Source organism: Polypterus senegalus, chromosome 8, assembly GCF_016835505.1.
Source record: "Polypterus senegalus isolate Bchr_013 chromosome 8, ASM1683550v1, whole genome shotgun sequence".
Taxonomy (NCBI): Eukaryota; Metazoa; Chordata; class Cladistia; order Polypteriformes; family Polypteridae; genus Polypterus; species Polypterus senegalus.
The window spans coordinates 71,564,494-71,588,868 of NC_053161.1; the positions used below are offsets into that span (position 1 = coordinate 71,564,494).

The window sequence follows — 24,375 nt, forward strand, 5'->3', positions numbered from 1 at the left end:
CTGGCGATTACGCGAATCAAACCGGTGGTCACTAGCCTCAGAGCCACCACTCCCAAGAACTCAAAAAATGATATATATCAAGTCCCACGGTTTAAAGTAATTCAGATTAAAGTCTTAAAACATACACAATGTGTGATTCTGCAGGTTACTTCATTTTGTAAACTCCTTATCTGGCTGTCACTGAACTTTGGGAGCCTGCATCTCTCGTTTAGCCTGGGGGCATTTGGAAATCCCCTAGAACTGCTGCACACTTTTGATAGGGAAGGCTGGCATTGTCTGTCTAGTTAGTTGTCATTGTTAATCTAGTCGGGACAAGTAGAATAATCTTTAAGAGATTTAAAACTCCTTTGGGACAAAAACATAAATGAACGGCAAAAAAAGAATAGTCATTCTGTTATTGATGGGTTATCCGAATCCCGGCCGCGAAGTAAAAACTTTGCTACCTCGTCGTATGTTTACGGTATTCCACCACGAAGAGGATTCCGACGCATTAGAGCAGTTGCGCCTGCGCACTAACTGAGAGTTCGCGTTTGCTCTCTCCCGTCACCCCCTGCGCTCTCTTCTCCCCGTGTCTCTCTATCATGGCAGATATGGTGCGAGATCCGGAGCAAGAAGAAAATACTCAAATGGAATACCACGTTAATGGGGAACTTGACGCTGATGACAAGGACGAAGCAGACACACCCGAGGATATCAATAAAAAGAAAAAGAAGAAGAAGAAGAAAAACAAGCCTGCTGGTCCTGGTAAGTGTGGTTGATGATAGGCCAGTCCCAGACGAATTCCCCGAAAGCTTAGACGAAGCTTCGGCCCACAACATGGCTTGTGCGTACCTTCGCTGGTACCTAAGCAGGGTGTTGAGCTGTAATCTTATGACTTCAAAGTTTTATCAGCCAAATGCTATTTTCAAGAACCACGATTCAAGCATACGTTAGAGGTTGTCAGTTACTGAAGTTGGTCGGCGTGTTTTGTCGTGTTTTCATCCATAGTGAAAGCTCGCAGGAATTACTCTTCAGTTATTAGTCCGTGTGTTCGTGTGGTTGAGTGTAATTTTTATTATTTTTACCTTCCAGCATCAAGACCACTGGTGATATGATACCGTGCAATTATTGTTTTTGTCGGCGTCCTTTGAAGTACAATGAGCAGGACGTAACTCGGTTTAAACGCAACTTTGCAACTAACGTGGTTCACAGTTTGAGCTCCGAGGAAAAGCGCTCACTGCAAGCTGTCATTAGGGGGGTGTTTTGGGGGCGGCTGTGGCCTTATCTTGCATGTAAACAGAGGTTTGGAAACCTGACGTAACTTAATTTGTTTAAAGAACTTTCGCTTTCTTCAAGTTTGTAAGACTTCATCTCGTTAGTAAGTAAAGTTGATTTCGAAATACTTTTATTTTTTTCAGTAGCCAATGGAAATGTGACGGAGACGACAACCATCGTCGTCGAAGAGCCTAAACAGTTGGACAAACAAGCTTTAGAGGATAAAGATGACGATGGCGATGAAGGCAAGTAAATCTGTTACTTAACTCATTGTGTTACAGCTGGCTTTACGGTGTTTTTTTATCCCTCACTATTTGAAGCTGTCGCCTGTGTGTACTAACTTTTAAAGCAGTTTTTTATGTATAGAGGAAACAATGCGCTAGGAATTTTGTCGGAATAATAAATTGGTGAGTTAGTAATGGTCACAACACAGGTGTGTTTAGTTTTACAACCCTGTTCAACAATATACTTTCGTTTTAATACGCGAACACATTGTTATACACAAGCCTTTTAAAATTCAGTTTCCATATTAATGTGTTGATCATATTTCATTTTAATGCATAAGTTACTATTGTGCTTGAAAGATTGAAAATGATCATTTAAAGATATTGTGCTTTGCAATAGGTTTATACAATGATTTAGAAATGCATTATCACGCATATTATGTTTATTTGTTGGCGGTGATCTAATTTTTAAGCTATTAAGCACCTTTTATTAGTTATGGGTAAGTAGAACAAACGATCAAGTCTTGCAGTTGAAGAGGAAACATTGCCATTTTTTAGAGGTATTTTGATGTAATGCTGGAACAACTTGATAACCAAATTAGTTAATCAAACTGATAAATTGTCTCATTAGTTGGTATACGTATGTGTTGTTGCAGAGTCTTAAAGAGCACGTTAATTGGCAACATCACTATTCTTAAAATTATAAGCACAGTATGGCAGAGTATTGGGAAATTAATAGCATATCTCGAGACACATTACATTTTGTATAGCTGGGTTTTCAAATAGGAATCAATGTTTCTTTTTTCTAAATACTGTGTTATAAGATACCAATATTTGAGGATATTAATGGTCTTTTAAAAAGTGAACTGAGATGCAGTAATATGAGAATTATATTGAGGAGCTTTGTATGAATAGTGGTGTTCACAGACATCACAGACTTTTTCCTGGTAAACAACTTTTTTTTTTTCTTTTATTGGTATGTTCAGCTGGTTAAACTGTCACATCACTTAACATAAATGCATGTGTGGGTGAAAAACTTGTGTGCTAGGTCCAAAACAGTAAAGCATAGTAGCAGTCTGAGTGAAAATTTATACATTATGATATACACCTAATGAATAAACATATGTTTCAATTCATGAGACACATAATGTACAAAGTACAGAATTGAACATATCAACAATACGTACACTATACAGTGCATTTAAATAACACAAAATAATTATGTTGCAATGCAATGTGGAGATGAAAGTATAGCTGCATGAACGGGAGGCTTAGGATATTGATAAGGGTTAATACCTGTCACTATGCAGAGTTTTCAACAAATTGATGGAAGAAGCTGTTTTAGAGCTTGCTGGTCCAGAACATGATGTCATTATATCGTCTGTGAACAGTTGTTAATAATGTGAACAGTTCATGACTTGGATGACTGGGGTTATTGATTTCCTGACTTTTACTTAGACACTGCCTAACATATAACTTATAGGTTAGGAACTTCACCTACAATGATTTGTTGGGAAAAAGCATTACCCACTGCAAGTCTTTGTGATTGAGGGTAGATTAGTTCCCATATCAAGCAGTGTTGCATTCAGTTAGGATTCAGATGTGAATGATCTGAAATTGTTTCTCATATTGTACATTTTAACATCTGCCCATCATAGAGTAGTGGTTTTTATTTGGGAACCCAGCAAAAGTGAGGTCACCAAGTGACCCGATACCTGAAGTATTGATGCAAGATGGTGCTTGTTTTGAGCATGAATGGGAGTCAGAATCAGTATAACATACCTTTTGGATGTACAGTTATTAAAAAAAAAAAGTCATCAAAAGATATTTGAATCTAGTGTGCTTTTTGCCATTTTGCTGTATTTTGTTTTTTGTTAAGGATGGTGGTGATCATTTTTATATGATTCAGGTTTTTTATATTTGCTATCGGTGGTGTTATTGTATCAATTTATGTTTGGTCTGTCTTTGCGTTCATTTCAGCCATCGTAACTTCCATTTTCAATACCAGCTTTATTCAGTTAATCTCTCCTTTCAGGAAAAAAAACGTTTTCACTATTAGGCAAGGTCTTTTCATAATTTACTGTTAGAGATCAAACTCGTTTTCTTGTACTATTTTGTGGTATTCTCTGTACACGTTTGGCATGTCATTGTTGATACTCATATTTTTATTTTTGGTAGTTAAGGGTTCCTTTTTTGTTTTGTGGTGAAAGTGGGTTTTGCATGGTTTAAAAAAATTGTAACCATTAATATTACATTTCGTACATGTCTGTCTGATTCTTCATTTTGAAGAATGATCTGAATTAACATCTAGGCATTCAATAAGTCCACAGAAAAGTTTCAAATAAACCATTGCTAGCAAATTTCATTGGTGCTAGGTTACAATAGAGTTTATAAAAGTATGTTAAATTATTTAGACACAATCTGTTTACTGTATACTGTATACACTTACTCTAATGAACTGTATGGTTTATTGCTTTAAAAGATTTTGTTATACTTGTGTTTAAAGTTCTAAAAACTTGCAAAGATAGGAGTAATTAATGGCAGAGACCCCAGCGTATCTTTCCTGTATTTTTTTCCTCCCACTTGGTACAGCAATTTCAGTATATATGCATGCTAAGGTTTCTGTACTGCTTGTACTAGGTTTGAATTCTACACTAGATTTTAAAAGTAGATTCAGTGACTGACTGGCATGCAATGAAAGAATGACCTCAAATAAACATCGATGGATCACACAAGTCCTGTTGCTCTTAAACTTTTTCAACAGGGGCTTAGCTAGCCCAAAACAACACATTTTAAATGACACTGTGTTAGTTGATTATTATAATTTTAAGCAGTCACTGTCAGTTAGACATAAATCCCCACCTCCACCAGTTTAATTTTACCCCTTTTTATGTAGAAAAAGTTTAGAGGGAAATAAACTAAAAATGCTAAATAAAAATTCAAAGTAAAACCAGATATGCTCCCGTTGCATATTGTGTGGACGTCTAAACTTTCAAGAAGTGATTTATCTGTGGGCTACAGAATTGTTTAAGGTAACGTTTACCATCCAAAAATATTTTTAGGGTGTATATTAACAATTTATTTTATCCTCCTTTTACTAGATGGGGATGATGGTAGTGATGCAGCTGGAAAGAAGAAAAAGAAGAAGAAAAAGAAGCGGGGAAGTATGTTGTGATTACAGTTTTTTAATTTGATTGTGAAGTCGCATTGGGGAAGAATTGACATCAAGGGATACTGAGTTGTTGGGTGTTTAGTGAGAGTACTCACCACTACCATGGCTAGATGATTTAACATTCCTGGCTCTGTTGATGTTCAAAGGTGTTGGCTCTGTCTGTTTAAGGAACTGTAGGGACTTGTTCCAGGCATGGAAGCGTACAGTCCCCTAGGTACTCCATCAGTAATTTTTTCTTTGGCAGGAGTCCATTTATTTGTTAATACAAATCTCACCAAGCAATCACATTCTGTTAAAGTTTCTGTTTACTCAGATTTGGTGATAAATTTTGTTGGTAGTAGTCTTCAATTGCTTGTTGGTGCTGAGTGTTTATGCTGTCTTCTGATCTTTTCTCCCCTATGTCAGTAAACTCAAATTCTGATTAAATTAACTGAGAAGGTTCTCTATACAATATATGAAACCGACTGAGTAACACTTCAAACACTGAAGTGACAACCCTTGTCTGTAAAATACCTCAAACACAAGATGGGAAGCAATGTCGAGATTATTTACATTTTGCCTCTTAATGCATTTACTCATGAATGTTATTGAAGTCTGTCATCAGTTATGTATTGAGAGCATGTGAAGTTTATAAGTGTTTTACAGCACTGTTTTTTCACAGTACTTGTACATTTACAATTGAACACATTACATTTTACATTGTACAAATTACTGCACTACCCTTTACTAAATTGTGGCGTTCTAGGATTGAGTGTTTAAACCAATGCAGCATTATGATTTTTCATAAGCAACATACAGCTTATATAAAATGGTAATAACAGTGGGCCAAACCTTTGCCTATCAGTCATCAAACATGATTTTCTTTGAATGTGTGGGAAAAGATTGTTGCACGGTTGAGTACATGACTGATAAAATGTAAATACTTTTGAAATTGATGTTACAAAGCATATACAGAATGAGTGGACAGGATTTAGGTGATTTTTGACAACAAAAGAAAGTTACGTGATTTTGGTTTAATCAACTAAATGTATTTTAATCTTCATTTGAAACTTGAAGATAAAGCTTTATCCTCCAACATTGTATATCAAGTTTTTGAGGGGCAAGGAGGCCACATAGCAAAGTCTAAATAGAATACTTAAACATACAAGTACATGATTACAGTTTAATGTAGTAGGTTTATAAACACATGCTTAAAATTGCTTGTAAAATAACTATAGTTTTCAAAACTAAATAAGGCTAGGGTGTACATGCATCTGTTTTATGGTTTTTTTTTTTTTTTTTTTGAAGAAAAGATCAAACAAATCCAACATAAGCTAACATACACAGTTCTCAATAATAAAGTTTGGATACCCTGGTCAAATTGTATATTTTATTGACATAAAATTTATTGTAAAAGCAATACAACTTTTAACAGAAAACAATGTAAAACCATGGCATTTTTATGAAAAAGTTAATGAGTAGTTGGAATTCATTTGGTGAATTAAAACATGTAAAAGAGTAAATGTAGCATTAGCCAGAGTTTGGGTAGTGTTTTAGTTGTAAGTTCTAAGAGCTAATTAGTTGGTAGTGTTGTCTGATTTGAGTAAAGTTTTCTTAAAACTGGGTAGGAATAATTACCATAGCTCAGTGAGTGTCACATTTCTAAACTAATATTTAGCTTCATGAAGGCGATGCTGAAAGTAGAGGTGGTGATTTAGAATTGCAAAGCTCTCGTTAACCTGGTCCAACAGACAGCAAGCTACTGTTTACGAAGATATATTAGACATGTGTATCACATATGCAGAGAGCACATTTTAAAAATAAACATAACCTGATGCAGTAGAAAACACATTCTGTGGGATCAGATTATATACTATTATTGACTGCATCAATGGAGAAATTGTAAACGAGAACGATATGTTGTCACAGGAGCTGTGTGTACTCTGTTGTTCAGCAATATGACAATAGCTTAGTACTCTATGTATACTTAAAATAATTGGCAGCTATATTTGTGAAAATATGAACTGCAAAATATGTATTTGAAGCAAACACAACTATTCGAAAGGACTGCTATTGAGGGAGCTAGTAACAAAGAACCAAAGGAGATGCAGATTTCAATACGTGAAATACCCAAATCAACATGTCTACCTAATGACACTGGTAAAATCAGTAAAAAGGCTGCACAACCTTCACCTTCTCCTTGCATGTCTAAACAAATAACTAAAGAAATTTAACATTGCCATCTAATTGGAATTGTAAACATGCCATGACCATATAGCCACAGCATTTTAACCTGTTGTATATCCATAGACCAAGCCAATGCAGTGCAATAGTTAATAATATGGAAAACGTCCATGAGGGGTGAAAAAAATCTGTTGTTCTTGTCAAATAGTCCACATGTCAGTTATCCAGTTATTTATTAACAACATGTCAAATGCATGCCTTTTTTTGCTAAAATATTGTTTAGATGCTTCTGGAAAAATCGACATACATCATAAACAGGAAACACAGTTCTGATTTCTCTTTGTTTTTGAGGCAGTTCTTAAATTCTTCATATGGGATTGAGATATTTAGGCAGATCTTCAATTCGGAAGCTTTACAGGTGCATCTAAATAAATTAGAATATCATCAAAAAGTTATTTCAGTAATTAAATTCAAAAAGTGAAACTCATAGATTCATTACACACAGAGTGATATCTTTTTAAGTGTGTATTTTCGTGGTGCTGATTATGGCCTACAGGTAGTGAGAACTCAAAATTCAGTATCTTAGAAAATTAGAGTATTACATAAGGCCAAAAAATATTTTTAATACAGAAATTTTGGCCTACTAAAAAGTATGTACGCACTCCATATTTGGTCGGGGCTTCTTTTACATGAATTTTTACATCAGTGCAGTGGGCATGAAGGCAATCAATCATCTTGTGGCACAGCTGAGGTGATAATGGAAGCCCAGGATGCCTTGACAGCTGCCTTTAGCTCGTCTGCATTGTTGGGTCTGGTGCCACATCTTCCTCTTTACAATACCCCATAGATTCTTTATGGGGTTTGGGTCAGTCGAGTTTGCTGGCCAATCACGCACAGTGAAACCATGGTTATTAAACCAGGTATTGGCACCTGCCCACACTGTCAAAAGTACCAAGTCCTGCTGGAAAATGAAATCAGCATCTCCATTAAGCTTGTCAGCAGAAGGAAGCATGAAGTGCTCTACAACTTCCTGGTAGATGGCTGTGCTGACTTTGGACTTAATGAAATACAGCAGACCAACACCAGCAGATGACATGGCTCCCCAAATCATCACTTACTGTGGAAACCTCACACTGGACCTCAAGCAGCTTGGATTCTGTGCCTCTCCAGGTACTGGGACCTTGATTTCCAAATGAAATGCAAACTTCACTTTAATCTGAAAGGAAGACTTTGGACCACTGAGCAGCAGTCCAGTCCATTTTCTCCTTAGCCCATGTAAGACAATTCTGATGCAGTCTCTGGTTCAGGAGTGGCTTGACACAAGGAATGCGACAGTTGTAGCTAGGGAATCCATTCCCGGGCTCCCCGTACATTTTTCATTCCCGGGAATGAAACTGCTGCAATTCTCGTGAAACCGGGAACGGCCAAGCTCGCATATATAGCATGTAAATGTGTAAAATAAGATCAAGAAATAAGAGTTATAGTTGAAAATAATGAAGTGGCACGGTTTTATGGCCCACGGTATAGTGTGTTGCCGATTTAATTCAGTCAATAACAGACCAGCAGCAGTCAGTCTCCCGGCTCCCACCAAGACTGAGCACAGTGGACTGGGAGGAGTCTGCTCTCTGTAGCTCATGAATGCCAGGACGGGACAGACTTCATTGACATCTGTCAGACAACAGCTTTGAACAGCAAATTGAAATTGCAACGTGTCAGTCTGTTGTATCCGCATTATCTGTGCCAAGAAACTTGCCATCACAGAATGATGACAAGAAACTGGATGCATCAGTAAAATCTGAAATGCCGGGGTTTCAGAGCAACGGTAAGCGCTGGCATTGTTTAGAACAAGTGTATCCGTATCTGATGACTGTGCCGCCTACTTCAGTGGAGGCAGAGCATGCTTTATCAGTGGCTGGCTTACTCTGCACGAATGTGCGCTCTCGCCTGGACGCCCACACGCTGGACACATTATGCTTTCTACGCTCTTATTACCGCAACTAACTAGATACATGCACTTATATGACAGCATGAACTGTTTGTAGATAAGGTTAGTCTTTTATTGGTGTCAACCTATTGCAATAGTTTTTTTAAAAAATAAGTGTTGGTTGTTCTAAAACCGTTCACATGTGAGATGCCCGTGTACTGTGTCATCCCTGGGCGCCTGGAATTCCCGGGAATGACATGCGGGATTCCCGAATTCCCGTGAATGGATAAACCTGTCCGAGAATGGATTCCCTAGTTGTAGCACATATCCCGGATATGTTTGTGTGTGGTGGCTGTTGAAGCACTGACTCCAGTCACAGTCCACTCCTTGTGACTCTCCCCAAACACATTTTTTCCTTCTACTCAACTTTCCATTAATAAGCTTGGAAACAGCTCTCTGTGAACAGCTAGCTTCTTTGGCAGTGACCTTTTGTGGCTTCATGACTGTCTTCTGGACCAGGGGTCGCCAACTCCGGTGCTGGAGGACCACTGTTTCTAACAATTTTTTTAATGAGTGCCCCATTTGTGCTGCTAATTAACTTATTGTGAATTCATTTTAATTGACTTGTTCCCTGAATTGCTTCATTTCTTCCTTTAAATGGCACCCAAACAGAAATGAAATGTAAAGTGAGGGATCCAACAGAAGACCAACTAAGTCAGGGCCTCAAACTCCAACCAATTTCACTCCAGCCAGTTGCTTTGTCAGGTGCCGAGTCTAGTCGTTAATTAAACCTGTCCTTTAATTCCATGGCTTGCTGCTGCTCTCATTATGCAATCGCAGACATTTCTGAAATTGTTGATTTCCTCTTTTCTAAGAACGCTGATAAAATGTTTAGGAGACCTAAGCAGATCAAGATTCTTGAGACCCTCATCTTTCTTTATTTTCAGATATTGTATGATGGACACCAGTTGTTTTGGCTCATTTTGTTTCATTATTGTTTGGCTGCTAATTAAGCAAAAAGAAACAATTAAGGGGGCTGAGTCTTCAAGAGCAAGTCAAATAAAATTAATTCAAAAGAAGTTAAATACCAGCAAAAAACAGGTCACTAATTAAGAAAAGAGTTAGAGTGAAAACCTGCAACCATGGTGGTCCTCCAGGACTGGAGTTGGGGACCCCAGTCTTCCCCATGATTGTGTGGCCTACTGAACTAGACATACACCATTTAAAGGCTCAGGACAACTTTGTAGGTATTTTGGGTTAATTAGCCGAGAGTAGTGTGACACCATGAGTCTATAATATTGAACCTTTTCACAATATTCTAATTTTCTGAGATACCGATTTTTGGATTTTCATCAGCTATAAGCCATAATCGGCAAAATGAAAAGAAATGAACGCTTGAAATATATCCCTCTGTGTGTAATGAATCTATGTAATATATGAGTTTCATTTTTTGAATTGACTTACTGAAATTAACTTTTCAAAGGTATTCTTATTTAAGATGACCTGTAAATTGCTTTTCCTGTTTATGGTGTGTGAAGTGAAGAGAGGTTTTTCTTCTGTCGTAATCTGTTTACTAATTAGAAAGAGATGGCATCTTCCAAAAAAAGTGACAAATCTATCTAAAAAACCTTAATAAGTTGAAATATGGTGTATATCTCCTTTTACCCCTTCCCATTTTTAAGTGAGAGATATTTAGTTACCAAATAATAAAGCTGGCGATCTTCACAGGTCAATTAAATGTGTGAATATGAGAAGAACAATTTATGTAAAGACTAACTAAAGAAAATGTGCATCTACTGTACATTGACTAAATACTGCCTCTGCAGAAACTATCAGCGCAAGCCCTTATATCCAAGCTACTAAAGAAAGCTTTCAAACTTACCCCTCTACTGAAATTAAGTGATTTTGAGAGCATACTTTTCAATCTTTAATTCTCTTTCTGCAGATATCAATGTTGTTGGAAATTTTTTTAAAGATATAGTGAACAAATGTTTATTTGTACAAAACATGATTTTATTTTTGTACCAGACCTTCTTCTATTCCAATGCTTTCTAACCTTGAAGATTATATATAGAGTTTCAGTATACATGGATCAAAATATGTAAAGATAATGCTTATATTTGCCTACTTATAACTTTATTTATACTTAGTTTTCTTCTACTTTTGTAAAACGCTTCTACCCCCTTTCCCTTGGTGCCCTATGTGCTCATTTTGAGTATTGGTTAATGTGGGGCTACATTATTATCATAGATCGTTGAAAGTATCTGCATGCAAGTAATTCACATTGCAAATTTATTTTGTCTTAGGAAGCACAGAATAGCAGTCATTAGTTTTGTAGTACAGTACTTTAATTTTTCCATCTCTGCATTATTTTCAGTCGCTGGACCTTTGTAAAATGCATATGTGAACATTATACAGAAAGTATGTTGACAGTGCGATAACCACACAATTTTGAACTGACCATTTTGAAAATTGATAGTTTTAAGTTTTGACAAAAAGTAAAAATGTTTCATCATATCATGGTATAGTTTTTGAAAGGATAGTTTGTCTTTTAGGAAAGAACCCAGATCGACTCCATTGATTGGCTCAGAATATGCCACTGTCCTCCATCAAGGGGCATAGCTGTCCTTACAAGCCTTCACACCTCACCAGATGCCTTAGTTTCTTTGTCCAGTCAGACAGTCCAACCTGCCACTCTGTTCCTCAAACATCCTTTTAAGGTACCTTGGCTTGCACGGCATTGCCCTCCCCACTTCAGAAACCCACTTTTCCCCTCTCTTTCAGGTTGAGTCGCTAAAATAAAGCAAAATACAATTTTTTACCAAAAATAGCCAGAACTCTACTGCCATCTGATTCTGCGGTCTATTATCACATATTTTCTACAGTACACATGCTTATAAAAATTCAATTGCTGAAACAAATACGCAGTCAGTTTTAGGGCACAGTAGGTTATGTGACTAAATTGCATGTGAACATTTAATTTAGCTATAGCAATTTGAAACCTTTATGGACTTTCAACACCTCAGTTGTATCAGCATATAGTGCACTTTGTCAGAAAGTCAAGTAAAAAAGGTGGCTTACTGATGTGCTCAACTGCGGCAGAAATGATGCACAAATATTTCTACCGGTGTACCGCCCACCCCTCAGCTGGGTATACAGACTGAACCTCTGAATATTGACTATAGACTAGCTCATTAATGGGTGCACCACTACCTTATATAAGTTAAAAGTAATATGAAAAAACCATGAGGTGTTTTGCATGGAGTGCAGTTAATTTTAATGCCAACAGTAATGTAACTTTCAACTTGCCAACATATTTCAATAATATTTCCAATAGGCCTACTGCCTCTTTAAAGCTACCAGTATATTCTCTGGGTTTAGAATGTCATTTTTCTTCATTGCAAACAGTTGTGTTGAAATAGGGTCTTGTTCTTTGCCGGCGATAATTGCATTAAGCAGTTAAGAAAATGAGTTTGTGGATAATTGCCAAATACAATTTCATTAATGAATAATGTAGTGAAAGTTTCAAAATGTTTGAATGATAGGCAATTCCGGTCCAGATTTTGTAATTTATCAATGTGGCATTCCAAAATTGTATAGTACACTGAAATCTATAAAGGTATGTGAAATTAGATTTATTTTTCTCACTGAGATTGGCTGTAAAAATCCAAGACTGGTGCAACTGCAGTGTGAGTTTATTTTGATTTGCCTTACATTGCAATAATATGCCATTTATGTATTCAGTTTGTAAACATTTAAATACATTTTGAATACAAAATAGTAGACCATTCTAAAATTGCTAGGGTAAAACTGTTGTATATTTCTTACATACGTTTTGTAACTGGAGCATTGAGAACAGTCAGGAGTGCCCAGACTTGGTTGCTAGTCTGCCTATGGCTGCTAGATTATCTCCCAGACATTTTCATATTCCCTGACTTAATGTTTTTGATGAAATTCCTTGTTTAAGTAACTCACTTATTTTTAATGTCATACTATATTTTATGCTTTTTTTAAAAGAATTTTGTGTCATTTCCAAAACTTTCAGTTTTTGAGTTTATTCTTGAAATGTACTTGCATTTAATTTTTCTGTATGCAAGTAGTGCCAGTTAACAAGGAGAAAAGACACGGGTAGAAGGAAAAACTACTAACGTGAAGCATCAATTTTACCATTTTGCCCCACCTGCATGTTTATTAGAAATAATAGCTTAAATCCCTAAATTGTTTTAAAATAAAATGCAAGAGTAAAAGCAGATAAGATTAGGAAAACTAATGTATCACTATAAAACATTGAAGTGCTTATTAAAGTTGTACAACATTTTCAACATACTCTTGAAAATTTCTAGTCTTAAACCAAGGTAAAAGTTGTGAGCTATATCAAGTAAACCTTAAATCCAATTAAAAAGTGTAATATAAAATGAGCCTTAGAAATCTATTCTGATCTCAGAATGTGTTATCACCTTAAATAATTTCTGGTAATGAAAATAGATTTGTTAATGCAGTTAAGTTTTACAGGGTCCTTCATAAAACATGCTGTTTACAATTCTGTTGTTAATTTTATCCAGAACACACATTGTATGTCCAGACTGCTGAGAGCAGCATTACTGTGATATTTTTCTAAATAAACCTTCATACAGTATGTAGGCACAATATTCAGTTCTCTTAATTTGCCTGTATACCTTAAGTTGCAAGACACTGACCAGACAATTCTGCCTTTGCATGCACCATTCACTTCTCTGTAGAGAGATATCTACCTGTAATGGGCAGAAATCACACTTAAAAATCACTAAAGCACATGGATTTTTTTTTTTCTGAAGTACCAGATTCCTACACATTAACAAGTGAAAATATCCATCCATCCATTTTCTAACCCGCTGAATCCGAATACAGGGTCACGGGGGTCTGCTGGAGCCAATCCCAGCCAACACAGGGCACAAGGCAGGAACCAATCCTGGGCAGGGTGCCAACCCACCGCAGGACACACACAAACACACCAAGCACACACTAGGGCCAATTTAGAATCGCCAATCCACCTAACCAGCATGTCTTTGAACTGTGGGAGGAAACCGGAGTGCTTGGAGGACACCCACGCAGACACGGGGAGAACATGCAAACTCCACGCAGGGAGGACCGGGGAAGCGAACCCGGGTCTCCTAACTGCGAGGCAGCAGCGCTACCACCGCGCCACCCAAGTGAAAATATGAAGATTTCAAATGCAATAGAAAGCTTCACTTCCACTAGACTCATCATTCTGTAGTTTTTGACTTGGTAGTTTTGTTGTTAGTAAGCAAGGTGAGTCTGCTTGCCATTGACAGTTTACCTACCACTTCACAACATGCTTCCATCAAAGTAGACAGAAGAAAAAAATCGATCTTCATACACAATCTTGAGTAAACTTCATTGAGTGTTTGTCGTATGATAAGTAGAAAATGGCAACTGCTAGCTATTATAATGCATCTCTCACTGACAAGTTTAGAAAAAATATTCCAGTGATTATTACCTAGGCATAGGCATTCACCTACATTCATTGTGTCTTAAAGTATGAAAAGAAATTACCATTTAACATCAACTCTGGCCAGTAATATTAAATGTAACAGTTATTTAAGTAACCATTCCTTGCTGTTTGTCATATGTAACCTTAGTATGCATGCACACATTTGAAAATATCAGTTTATTGATATTATACAGTTTTACATATGCTTAACATTTTATTATTTAACTATGTGACTAATCTTAACTTTCTTGTCCTTTTTTGACAGCTAAGCTTCAGACTGATCCACCCTCAATTCCTATTTGTGAGCTTTATCCCAGTGGAGTTTTCACAAAGGGTCAAGAATGTGAATATCCTGCAACACAAGATGGGTATGTTTATCATAGTTTATTTAAATGAGAAAAGTAATACTTGTTTTTGCCTGAAAATTATAAAGTTTGTTGCCTTGTAGACGAACAGCTGCTTGGAGAATGACAAATGAAGAAAAAAAAGCTTTGGATAAGGCGAGTGAAGAGATTTGGAATGATTTCAGACAAGCAGCAGAGGCTCATAGACAAGTACGAAAGTATGTTATGAGCTGGCTTAAGCCTGGGCTAACAATGATTGAAATCTGGTAAGATTTATGTATTTATTTTTTACAAACTATTTGAAACCGTTCAAAAAAGATTACCATTCAGAAACTAAAGTACAAGTTTTGCATTGGTATTCGCTTTGGCAACAAATGAAGAGAAATCAATGCAGCAATGCTTGTGAGTCCTAATTGCATACTTTCTCCAGATAATATCAGCAGAGTTTTGAAGTACAATTCGGTTTTACTGTGGCGGTGTGCATGGACGCAGCGGCTCGGTGCTCTTTTTTTCAGTGTTTAGTGTGCATGTGTGTGCTAGTATTACTACTTGTTTTACCTACATCTTGTCAAGCTGACATCTACAGCCGACAGAAATTTCTCAAGATTGGAGTGTGCAGCGAGGGGAGTGTTTCATCAGAGTTTCTCCGCTCCCATGACATTCTGGCAAACATAGGGAGGAGTCCCGGCTCTCCATGGATTATCATCTAACAAAAGCGAGGCCGCAGGGCTGACACGTTAGCAAGGTTATGTAGGCAGCCTGTTAATTCAACGCTCTCTAGCGTTTTTCTCACCAATGCCAGATCTCTCGTCAACAAAATCGATGAACTGAGGCTACAGGTGGCAACAAATAACATCGTAAAGAACAGTTGCGTTCTGTTGATTACGGGAATCCTGGCTTCACTCATTGATCCCGGACTCTGCTATCCAGCTAACAGGCTATACTGCACAGCGCCAAGACAGGACCAGTGACTCCGGTAAGAGCAGAGCAGGGGGGGGACTGTGTGTGTACGTAAATAACTGGTGTACAAATACAGTGACTGTAGACAGTCACGGCTCCCCTAACCTAGAGTATGTGACTTGTTAGATGCAGACCCATATATCTCCCTAGAGAGTTTACTGTGGTCTTGAGTACCACTGTTTACATAGCACCGGTAAACTCGGCTATTTAAACTTTTACACAGCAGTATTAGCAGTCAGCGGACCAAGCGCCCTGATGCTGTGTATATCGTTGGTGGGGACTTTAACCATGTGGATTTAAAACCTGTGCTCCCTAAATTCCATCAGCACGTCAAGTGTGTCACCAGAGGAGCTAACACATTAGATAAAGTCTACACAAACATTTAACAGGGCTACAGTGCTGCCACACCTGCACCACTCTGACCTCGTGTCACTCTTTAATTCCGGCATACATTATACTTAGGAAAACTGCCCCTAACAGCACAAGGACAGTTAAAACTTGGCCAGATGGAGCTTCTCAGCAGCTACAGGACTGTTTCAGTAGGACTAACTGGGACATCTTTGAACACCCAGACCTTGAAGTGTTTAGTGACAGCATACTGTGTTATATTAAGAACTGCACAGACATGTCACAGTGGATAAAAGTATCTGGGTCTACCCCAGTCGGATGCCCTGGATGACCAGGGAAGTCCAGAGGCTGCTGAAAGAGAGAAACACTGCCTTCAGGTCTGATGACAAGGCCCTCTACAGCACAGCCTGTGCCAGCATAAAGAGGGGCATCGGAGAGGCCAAGTCGGACTATAAAAGGAATATCGAGGAACACCTAGATAGCAACAACGGCAGGCAAGTGTGGATGGGTGTCCAGCATATGACCAACTACAGGACCAGTCCTGGAGCTGTGGGAGGTGATTTATTACTGGCTGAGGAACTGAACCACTACTTTGCCCGGTTTGAAGTGGATACACCAGAGATAGCCAGACCCCATCCAGATACCAGCAACAGCCCTATCTTCACAGTGGAGGAGCACGAGGTGAGACGCACGCTGTGGGCTGTCAACCCATAGAAGGCAGCTGGATCTGACGGCATCTCGAGACGTGTGCTGAAAGACTGTGCAGACCAACTGGCTTGGGTCTTCACAATGATATTCAACCAGTCTCTGTCTCAGTCCACCGTGCCATCCTGCCTGAAATCCTTTGTAATAGTGCTTGTGGCCAAGAAAGAGACCATCACCAGTCTTAATGACTACAGGCCAGTTGCACTGTCCCCTGTGGTTATGAAGTACTTCGAGAAGCTCATTGGGAACCACATCATGTCATTCATTCCTCCCTTGCTTGATCTGTACCAGTTTGCCTACAGAGCAAACAGGTCTACAGAGGATGCTGTGGCCACTGTTCTCCATGCTGTTCTGTCTCATCTGGAGCATCAGGGGAGTTGCACACGGCTGCTTTTCATAGACTTCAGCTCTGCCTTTAATACCATCTTACCCCACAGACTGGTGACCAAACCGTCAGACATAGGACTTCTACACTCCACCTGTGTTTGGCTCAAGGACTTCCTGAGTGATCGCACTTAGAGGGTTAGAGTGGGCCCCTACTTCTCCACACCCATCAGCCTCAGCACTGGCTCCCCACAGGGATGTGTGCTGAGCCCCCTGCTCTATACCCTCTACACCCATGATTGCATTCCTGCCCACCACAGTAACACCATTGTTAAGTTCGCTGACAAAACCACGGTAGTAGGGTTCATCTCTGGGGGGAATAAGTTTGCCTACAGAGATGAGGTGGAGCGGCTGACAACGTGGTGTAGGAATAACAACTTGCTCCTAAATATAGCCAAGACCAATGAGCTCATCTTGGACTTAAGGAAGAAGACAGACAACATTCAGCCACTTATCATCAACGGGGACTGTGTGGAGAGGGTCTCAGACTTCCGCTTCTTGGGAGTCACCATTAGGGAGGATTTGACCTGGGGAACACACACTGCTGAGGCAGTGAAGAAGGCCTAAAAGAGAATCTACAACATCCCTGAAAAACTGCTGGTGTCCTTTTATCGCTGCACAGTAGAGAGCATTCTGGCCTACTGTTTCTCCACAGGGTCATTAAGGTCTCCCCAGCGGATAGTCAGCTGTCCTCTCCCCTCACTAGAAGAACTATATAGTTCCTGTTGTCTCAGGAATGTCAAAATTCTTCAGGACCCATCTCACCCAGGGCATGCATTGTTTGAACACCTTCCTTCAGGCAGACGTTTCAGATCCATAAAGACTAAGACAAATAGACTGAGAAACCGTTTCTTTCCTTCAGCTATCACCATGCTGAATGCTGCTAAGTGGTCAATCTGACCTAGTGCACCTTCATGTTTACAACACAATACACTCTCGTGTTTACAATTACAGCTCTAAGTTAACATTGGATAAGGGACAAGTGCAATATGACATATGTATGAGTGGAAAACATTGTTTTGCTGTTATGGACTATTTTGGTACTTATTTTATTCCTTTTTTATTTTAGTTTTAACTTGAGTAATTGTTTTTTTTTTTCCCTGCGACTGGAAAATTGCACCTAAAATTCTGTTGTACAATGTCCCATTGCTACAATGACAAAGGATTTGATTTGTTTTGATTAATAGTGATGGACATTTTAAATCCTCCGATTTAGTTAAAATGGTATTGTCAGTGCTGCAGTCAAAGAACGTGGCATTCAGAGGTTGTTTTAGGGTTTAGAGCTAAATAGTATTGGAAATAACTGAATACATGTGCATTAAACAATATTTGCCAGTATTGTCTTGTATGGAAGAATAATCTTAGGGTAATATAGCATTCATCTCAAAGAAATAGCATAAAGGGTTAATAAATGTGGGAAAGCAAATGAAGGTTACGTGAACAACATAATGTACACTGAAATACAAGATTTGGTTTAAGGAAAATACTGAGATGGTCAAGTAAATAATGTACCAGAAGAGAGGTTGCTGTAATATACAAAATGTACTGAAGGATGACTAAGAAATCAGCAGATGTCCTACAAACTAGAATGGACAATTGTTATATGCACAGAAATTTCAAGGGTGGTGTCTCATATCAAAAGGTATAAGACTATAATATAATAACACTTTTATTTTATATAAATCATTTGGGTGTAAACCAATGAACCAACCAGATTAAAATGTATGCATTAATTGACCCTGTATGTAAATTCAACAGTTTATAAAATGAACCTCTATCCTTAGTTTCAGTGACCATTCTGACCATGCTGTAACAGACTGTTTTTGAAGAATGCTCTCTCCAAGGCATTTTGCCGAGGAGTCATTAAAAGAAACAATGAACAGCTTTCTTCCAGACTTATTACTGAATTGTCCTGTTGTGATGTTTATTTCTATAATAAGATGTTAAATTTTGATCACACCTTTAATAAACAGTGGTTCAAACTTTGGAACAGGACTTTTTTTTTTTTTTGGTGTTGTTTTGACCAGACCTAATCAGGCAAATATTCATCACATTATGGTACTTTGCTTTTTTCATGAAAAAGTATTCAGTAATGGTAGTGCTTAATTGTTTAATTGTTTAACCTTCTTTAATGTGGTTTGGAGTATTTAGGGGGGAGGGCGGTTGAGGAGTGACCATTTTAAGAAATGGTTAGACATTGATAATGCATATCGAATATAAGGAAAGCAAAGCAAGATATTTTGTGTAAACTAGCTACAAGTGCTAAAATAGCTGCTTTAATATAGAAAGAATTAATGTATTATTAAAAGCTAACAGAGTAGAACAAGAGGTTATCATGTGATTATCATTTAAAAAGATTTCCTCACCATTAAAGTGATGTAGATTAAAAGAGACAGACCATGTGAACAGCAGCAAGACTGTATACACTTTTAAAAAAATGTAACTTATATTCAATTATTTTCTATAGTCAAGCATCCTTTTCTTTTTTTCCAGTGAAAAGCTTGAAGACTGTTCAAGAAAACTGATCAAAGAAAATGGTTTAAATGCTGGCTTGGCATTCCCTACAGGCTGCTCATTAAACAACTGTGCCGCTCACTATACACCTAATGCAGGAGACACAACTGTGCTGCAGTATGATGATGTCTGTAAAATTGACTTTGGGACACACATTAATGGTCAGTGTAGGGATCAATCATAATTTGTAAACTGTACTTGAAATGTCATATTTTAATATTTAGCTGTTATTTTTCTACAGGACGAATCATTGATTGTGCATTCACCGTCACATTTAATTCAAAGTATGATAAGCTCCTTGAAGCTGTGAAAGATGCCACAAACACAGGAATTAAGGTATATCTGCTTCTCATTAGTTGCTTTTCCACTACCACTAGAAAAATGATGAAAGCAGGTTAATCCTGATTACTTATATTCCCTTTATCTTGGAACCTCATTTAAAATGTCACAGCTGTTTGCTTCCTAGGTAACATAGAGAAACTGTGCTAGTGGGAATGTCATGGTCATCAACTGGCTTCAGCCTGTGTCATGTAGATAAGACCACAGTTGAAGCATTGATTGTTTTCTTTTTCCTTTTGTTTATATAAAAATACTCTTTGTTTGGATTAGTTTTGTTTGGTGCCTTGTATGTTTGTTCTGGAAAAATTGAATACTAAAGGTATTGGATTGCAGACTAAGAACAAGCCCATTATTGAACAGTTGGCCAGCAAGTGTTTAGTGCTACTTGAACAATTTGGTCTTTATCAAGAAAACATACAGTACCAAAGGATCTGAAAGTAGAGGACATTGTATCCAATGTGAAAACATTACTGTAAAGACAAGTACAGTAGCAGTAAAGCAAAGAAAAAAGTAGAAATAAATTTGTTGTTTTTTTGGGGGTAAGGGTATGCTGTGTATGTCAGCTTGAATTATGCCATGTTTTTATCTGTCATTACGTTGACCATCTGACTGTGTTGTCATTTGTTACTGGTTATAATAGGAACCCCCTCTGGTTATGTGCATATTATTAAAGGGCAAACAACAAATGATTGTTTATACTAGGCTTTCAAATAGGGATGCACCAATATGGGAATTCTGGGCCAGTGCCAATATCCTTATTCATATACTTCCCTCCCAATGCCAGTATACACATTTATTAGAAACAGAGAATAATGACACTTGATATTTCTGGATGTAACGTTTAATTGTATAAAAATTTGCATTCCATTTTCAATCATTAAAAACAAATGACATCTGCCACATTTGGTTACCTATTGATTATATAAATAACAATTTTGTCTTTGTGATGGGATAATTTCAACAATATTTGAAAAAATTAAAATTGGAAAAGGATAAAATGACAATGGAATAAACAATACCACTTAAGAATAACAACTTTTGCAGATTTACAATCATTACAATAAATGGCTTCTGCTCAGCTACATTTAGCTGACTATGTGATCATTAGTTTTACAGGTTTCAGTATTAAATACGATATAATAGTTTTTTCTTTCTTTTTGATGGAGTACATCTAACTACAACTGAAAGAATGAAAATAAAAAAAAAGAAAAGTGTACAACGATAAAGAAATAAACAACTTTTTCCTGGATGTTTTTTATTCTATTTTTCTTAATTATCAAGAGCTGTTGCAGTAAATTCCGTTTTTGTTTTCATTGATCACATTAGAGGCCGCACTGAATGATTCACACTAGGGTTCACACTAGTACATGGGGCTGACAGGAACTTGCATGCTACTTTGCAAATAGTAGGAAAAAGACTCCAGTTGTTCCAGTATTTTAGTGGTTTTTTGTTCCTTGGGATTGGTGCTTCTGATGGAAATCGCTGCACCTGCTGAATAGCATGCGTACATAGCATTATATTAATTTCTGAAGGCCTGCATTTTGGCTTTTACCAGGGCTGCTGGATTATGTTTGGATTTTTATTTTAAAAATAAGTATATGTTATTTGAGCATAGGATAAACGCTTTTGGTGCTTGAATGCGTGCTTGTATTGTATTTGTTGTTTGTTGAAATATTTTATTTCATTTCTTCTTAGTAAATCATGAGTTATTATTGCTTAAGAGTGAAAACAGTGGCTTTAATGAATGTGATTGACTCACAAAAAGTGATGCAAACAGAGAGCAATATTCATAAGAAAAATGGACAGTTTTGGTTTTCGAAATTGTTTAAACAAAGTAAATGTAATCATTTTTTTTCTTTTTTTCCCTATGGGCCAGAAGACCTTATATCCCCATGTCTCTTTTTCACAGTAAATAAACTAAAGAATTGTGATACTTTGTTTTGAAAATGGAACAAGTTTATTAAACAGTGCTTTGTGGTGGTCTTTAGGTATTTTCTTTGTATTATAATCATTTATTTAGCAGACAGTATTTTTCAAAATAAATGGTAAAAAAATCAAATCAAATTTAGTCAACAGTCTGATGCCAGTAAAGTTATTTTAACCTGTTACCTGCTCATACAAATATTAATCAGTTATTGTGCATCCCTACTTTCAAAACATAAAGCTTCCTCAAAACAAACCATTTTGGAAACCTCATTCGACTTCTGCCATTTGAAATTTATGAAGATTGGAAGGGGGATTTTTGGGGTGGTAGTGGTAGCTACGTGTATCTGGTAGATATAAACCAGAGCCTTTTTCCAATTATCCAAGAAATTTGCGTACATGAATTTTGTTTCCCTTTCGACACTGATGGTACTGCTCCATCACACTTTAATGAGATTAATTGTTTAGGGTGAAGAATGCAGTTGGCCTAACAGTGTTTATTGCCAGAAAAAATATATATGTAGAAAATGGCACCCAAACTAGGTACACAATGCAATTGATAGTTTTAAAACTATGTTGAATATTCTAATTAAAAAAATACTTTGGTTAAGTTGGTTGCTTGCCCAAAACAGACAGATGAGCTTAGGAGTAATACTTTCTTAACTGATATTTCTCTGGATTGTGTTGATTGTGTTGGTAGGATTCATGTCTATCTGGCAACATTTTTCAAAAGAGACCATGAAGTTTTCTTAAAATTAATCTTCTTCAACTGTTTGACTTTTTCCACAAACTTTCACACATCTAATTATCTTCATAAATTATCTTAATGAAGGGGTGGACATAAAATGGTTAAAGCAATAAGGTCCCTATATTGGCAGATTTCAAAGTTATCCTCCAAAGACTGTCAGAATTCTCACAACAGTGGCAGTAATGTTTAAATAAAACCAGCTACATAATAATATTTTAAATTGGGTAGGCCAAATTTCAGACTGGGTTGGTCCAGGCATACAAATGTGTAAATGTAGCTTTGCCCTGATGCATATAATAAGCAAGGTCAAAGTATATACTAAAGGAAAAGCAGAAATGAGAAAGTGAAAAATGCGGTGAGACCAGGAAAAACTTTACACACACGTACTGCATGTGACTATTGCTGTAGTTTGACATTAATTGTTTTCATGTGGAAAAATATTTAATTTTTTATTATTTCATATTTACTTAATAACAGAAACAAAACCAGTTATTAAATTTAATACTACTTTTTAATTGTAGTGTGCTGGCATTGATGTCCGTCTTTGTGATGTTGGTGAAGCAATACAGGAAGTTATGGAATCATATGAAGTTGATATAGATGGGAAAACTTACCAAGGTGAGTATCAAAACTTGGTTCTATTAAAATAACTTGACTGTGCTGTTGAACAAATTGATTCCCCTCTTATTTGCATATTGGTACAACTGTCGATGGGTACTTTTATAATATTGCTTATTAGCTGCCTCTCAGGAATAGTACAGTATAAACCCTATTAAGCTAGTAATCAAGAGTTTTGCTCATTTCCTAATTTTTGCCTAATAAGTTACTGAATTTAAAAATTAAGAAGTCTAAGGTCTGTTTGCATTCAGGGAAATATGTATGTAAATGTTTCTGTAGATGCTTTGCACGTGAAAAGAAGTCTGTTGAACATGATCAGGGAAAATTCACCGATGAAAACATGTCCTGGGACTGAACTTGTGTTTTATGTGAAGGAAAGAAGCTTTTGAAAGTTGTGCAAAATATGACACAAACTGAAAAGGATAACAGCAAAAATGCACTAGGTTTGAGCTTTTGGCATCTTTGAGAAAAGTTACCAAAGAAAATCTGAACCATTGTTTCTAATATAATTTCAAGCAAAATTGTTTTAATTATTATGTTAATTTTGTGTTAATTTTTGAAGTATATATATTTTTTATTTTTAATTCAACTTGCCCTTTTACATTTATCATGTCAAGCTTGTCATCTGAAAATAGTTAAATTGTTAACTTGCGTTTATGCCATATGATTTTTTTTTTTCTTTTCATTTTTGCTGTTTTTTTTAATCTTTTTCTGTAACTTATTTTCAGGACATATTTATTATAGAATCATGCTTATGGAATATGGGTACTCTTTAGCTCTTCCTACTGTAATCTAATTTTAGCAGCAGTTTTGCGTTTTTCGCCATACACCCTAAAATTAACTTGCTCCCGTCTCGGGCAAAACAAGAAAATTCTTAAAATGTTATATACAGTCTGCCATGCATGTTTAAGAAGCATCACCCAAAAATGCAAAAAGGTTATTGTTTTTTAAATTCGATATTTTTTTTTTTTTTTTTAAACCTTAACTAATGTTATTTTAATTAATCTTTTGTTTCATTTCTCTTGGTTGGGATTTGTTTCCTTTTGAGTTAATTGGTTTCCTTGGTCATTTTAGTTAACAGTATAAAGAGATTTGCTTTGCCCAACTGGAAGAATCCCAATTCAACTGTTATCACTTTGCAGGAAAGCAATCTCGCCTCTCATTTCAAATTAGAAAAATCAATTTGTCTTTACAATCTGCTTAGATTGTTTTTCAGAAATTGGCAAAAACTCATGAATGTAATTCTAAAGGTCCTGTTTATTGT

General features: G+C 36.9%; 1 protein-coding gene across 1 annotated transcript in view; it reads left to right on the plus strand.

Annotated features, from left to right (window-relative positions):
- The first annotated feature begins 535 nt into the window (after nucleotides 1-535).
- The window catches only part of metap2a (methionyl aminopeptidase 2a), a 28,314-nt gene continuing 4,474 nt past the window's right edge, over nucleotides 536-24,375 (plus strand). The window contains exons 1-8 of the mRNA XM_039761256.1: nucleotides 536-744; nucleotides 1,398-1,499; nucleotides 4,580-4,642; nucleotides 14,494-14,596; nucleotides 14,677-14,838; nucleotides 19,463-19,644; nucleotides 19,725-19,819; nucleotides 23,015-23,111. Of these exons, the coding sequence (XP_039617190.1) occupies nucleotides 582-744; nucleotides 1,398-1,499; nucleotides 4,580-4,642; nucleotides 14,494-14,596; nucleotides 14,677-14,838; nucleotides 19,463-19,644; nucleotides 19,725-19,819; nucleotides 23,015-23,111 (967 nt within the window). The 5' untranslated portion in view covers nucleotides 536-581. The remainder of the gene's footprint in view (nucleotides 745-1,397; nucleotides 1,500-4,579; nucleotides 4,643-14,493; nucleotides 14,597-14,676; nucleotides 14,839-19,462; nucleotides 19,645-19,724; nucleotides 19,820-23,014; nucleotides 23,112-24,375) is intronic.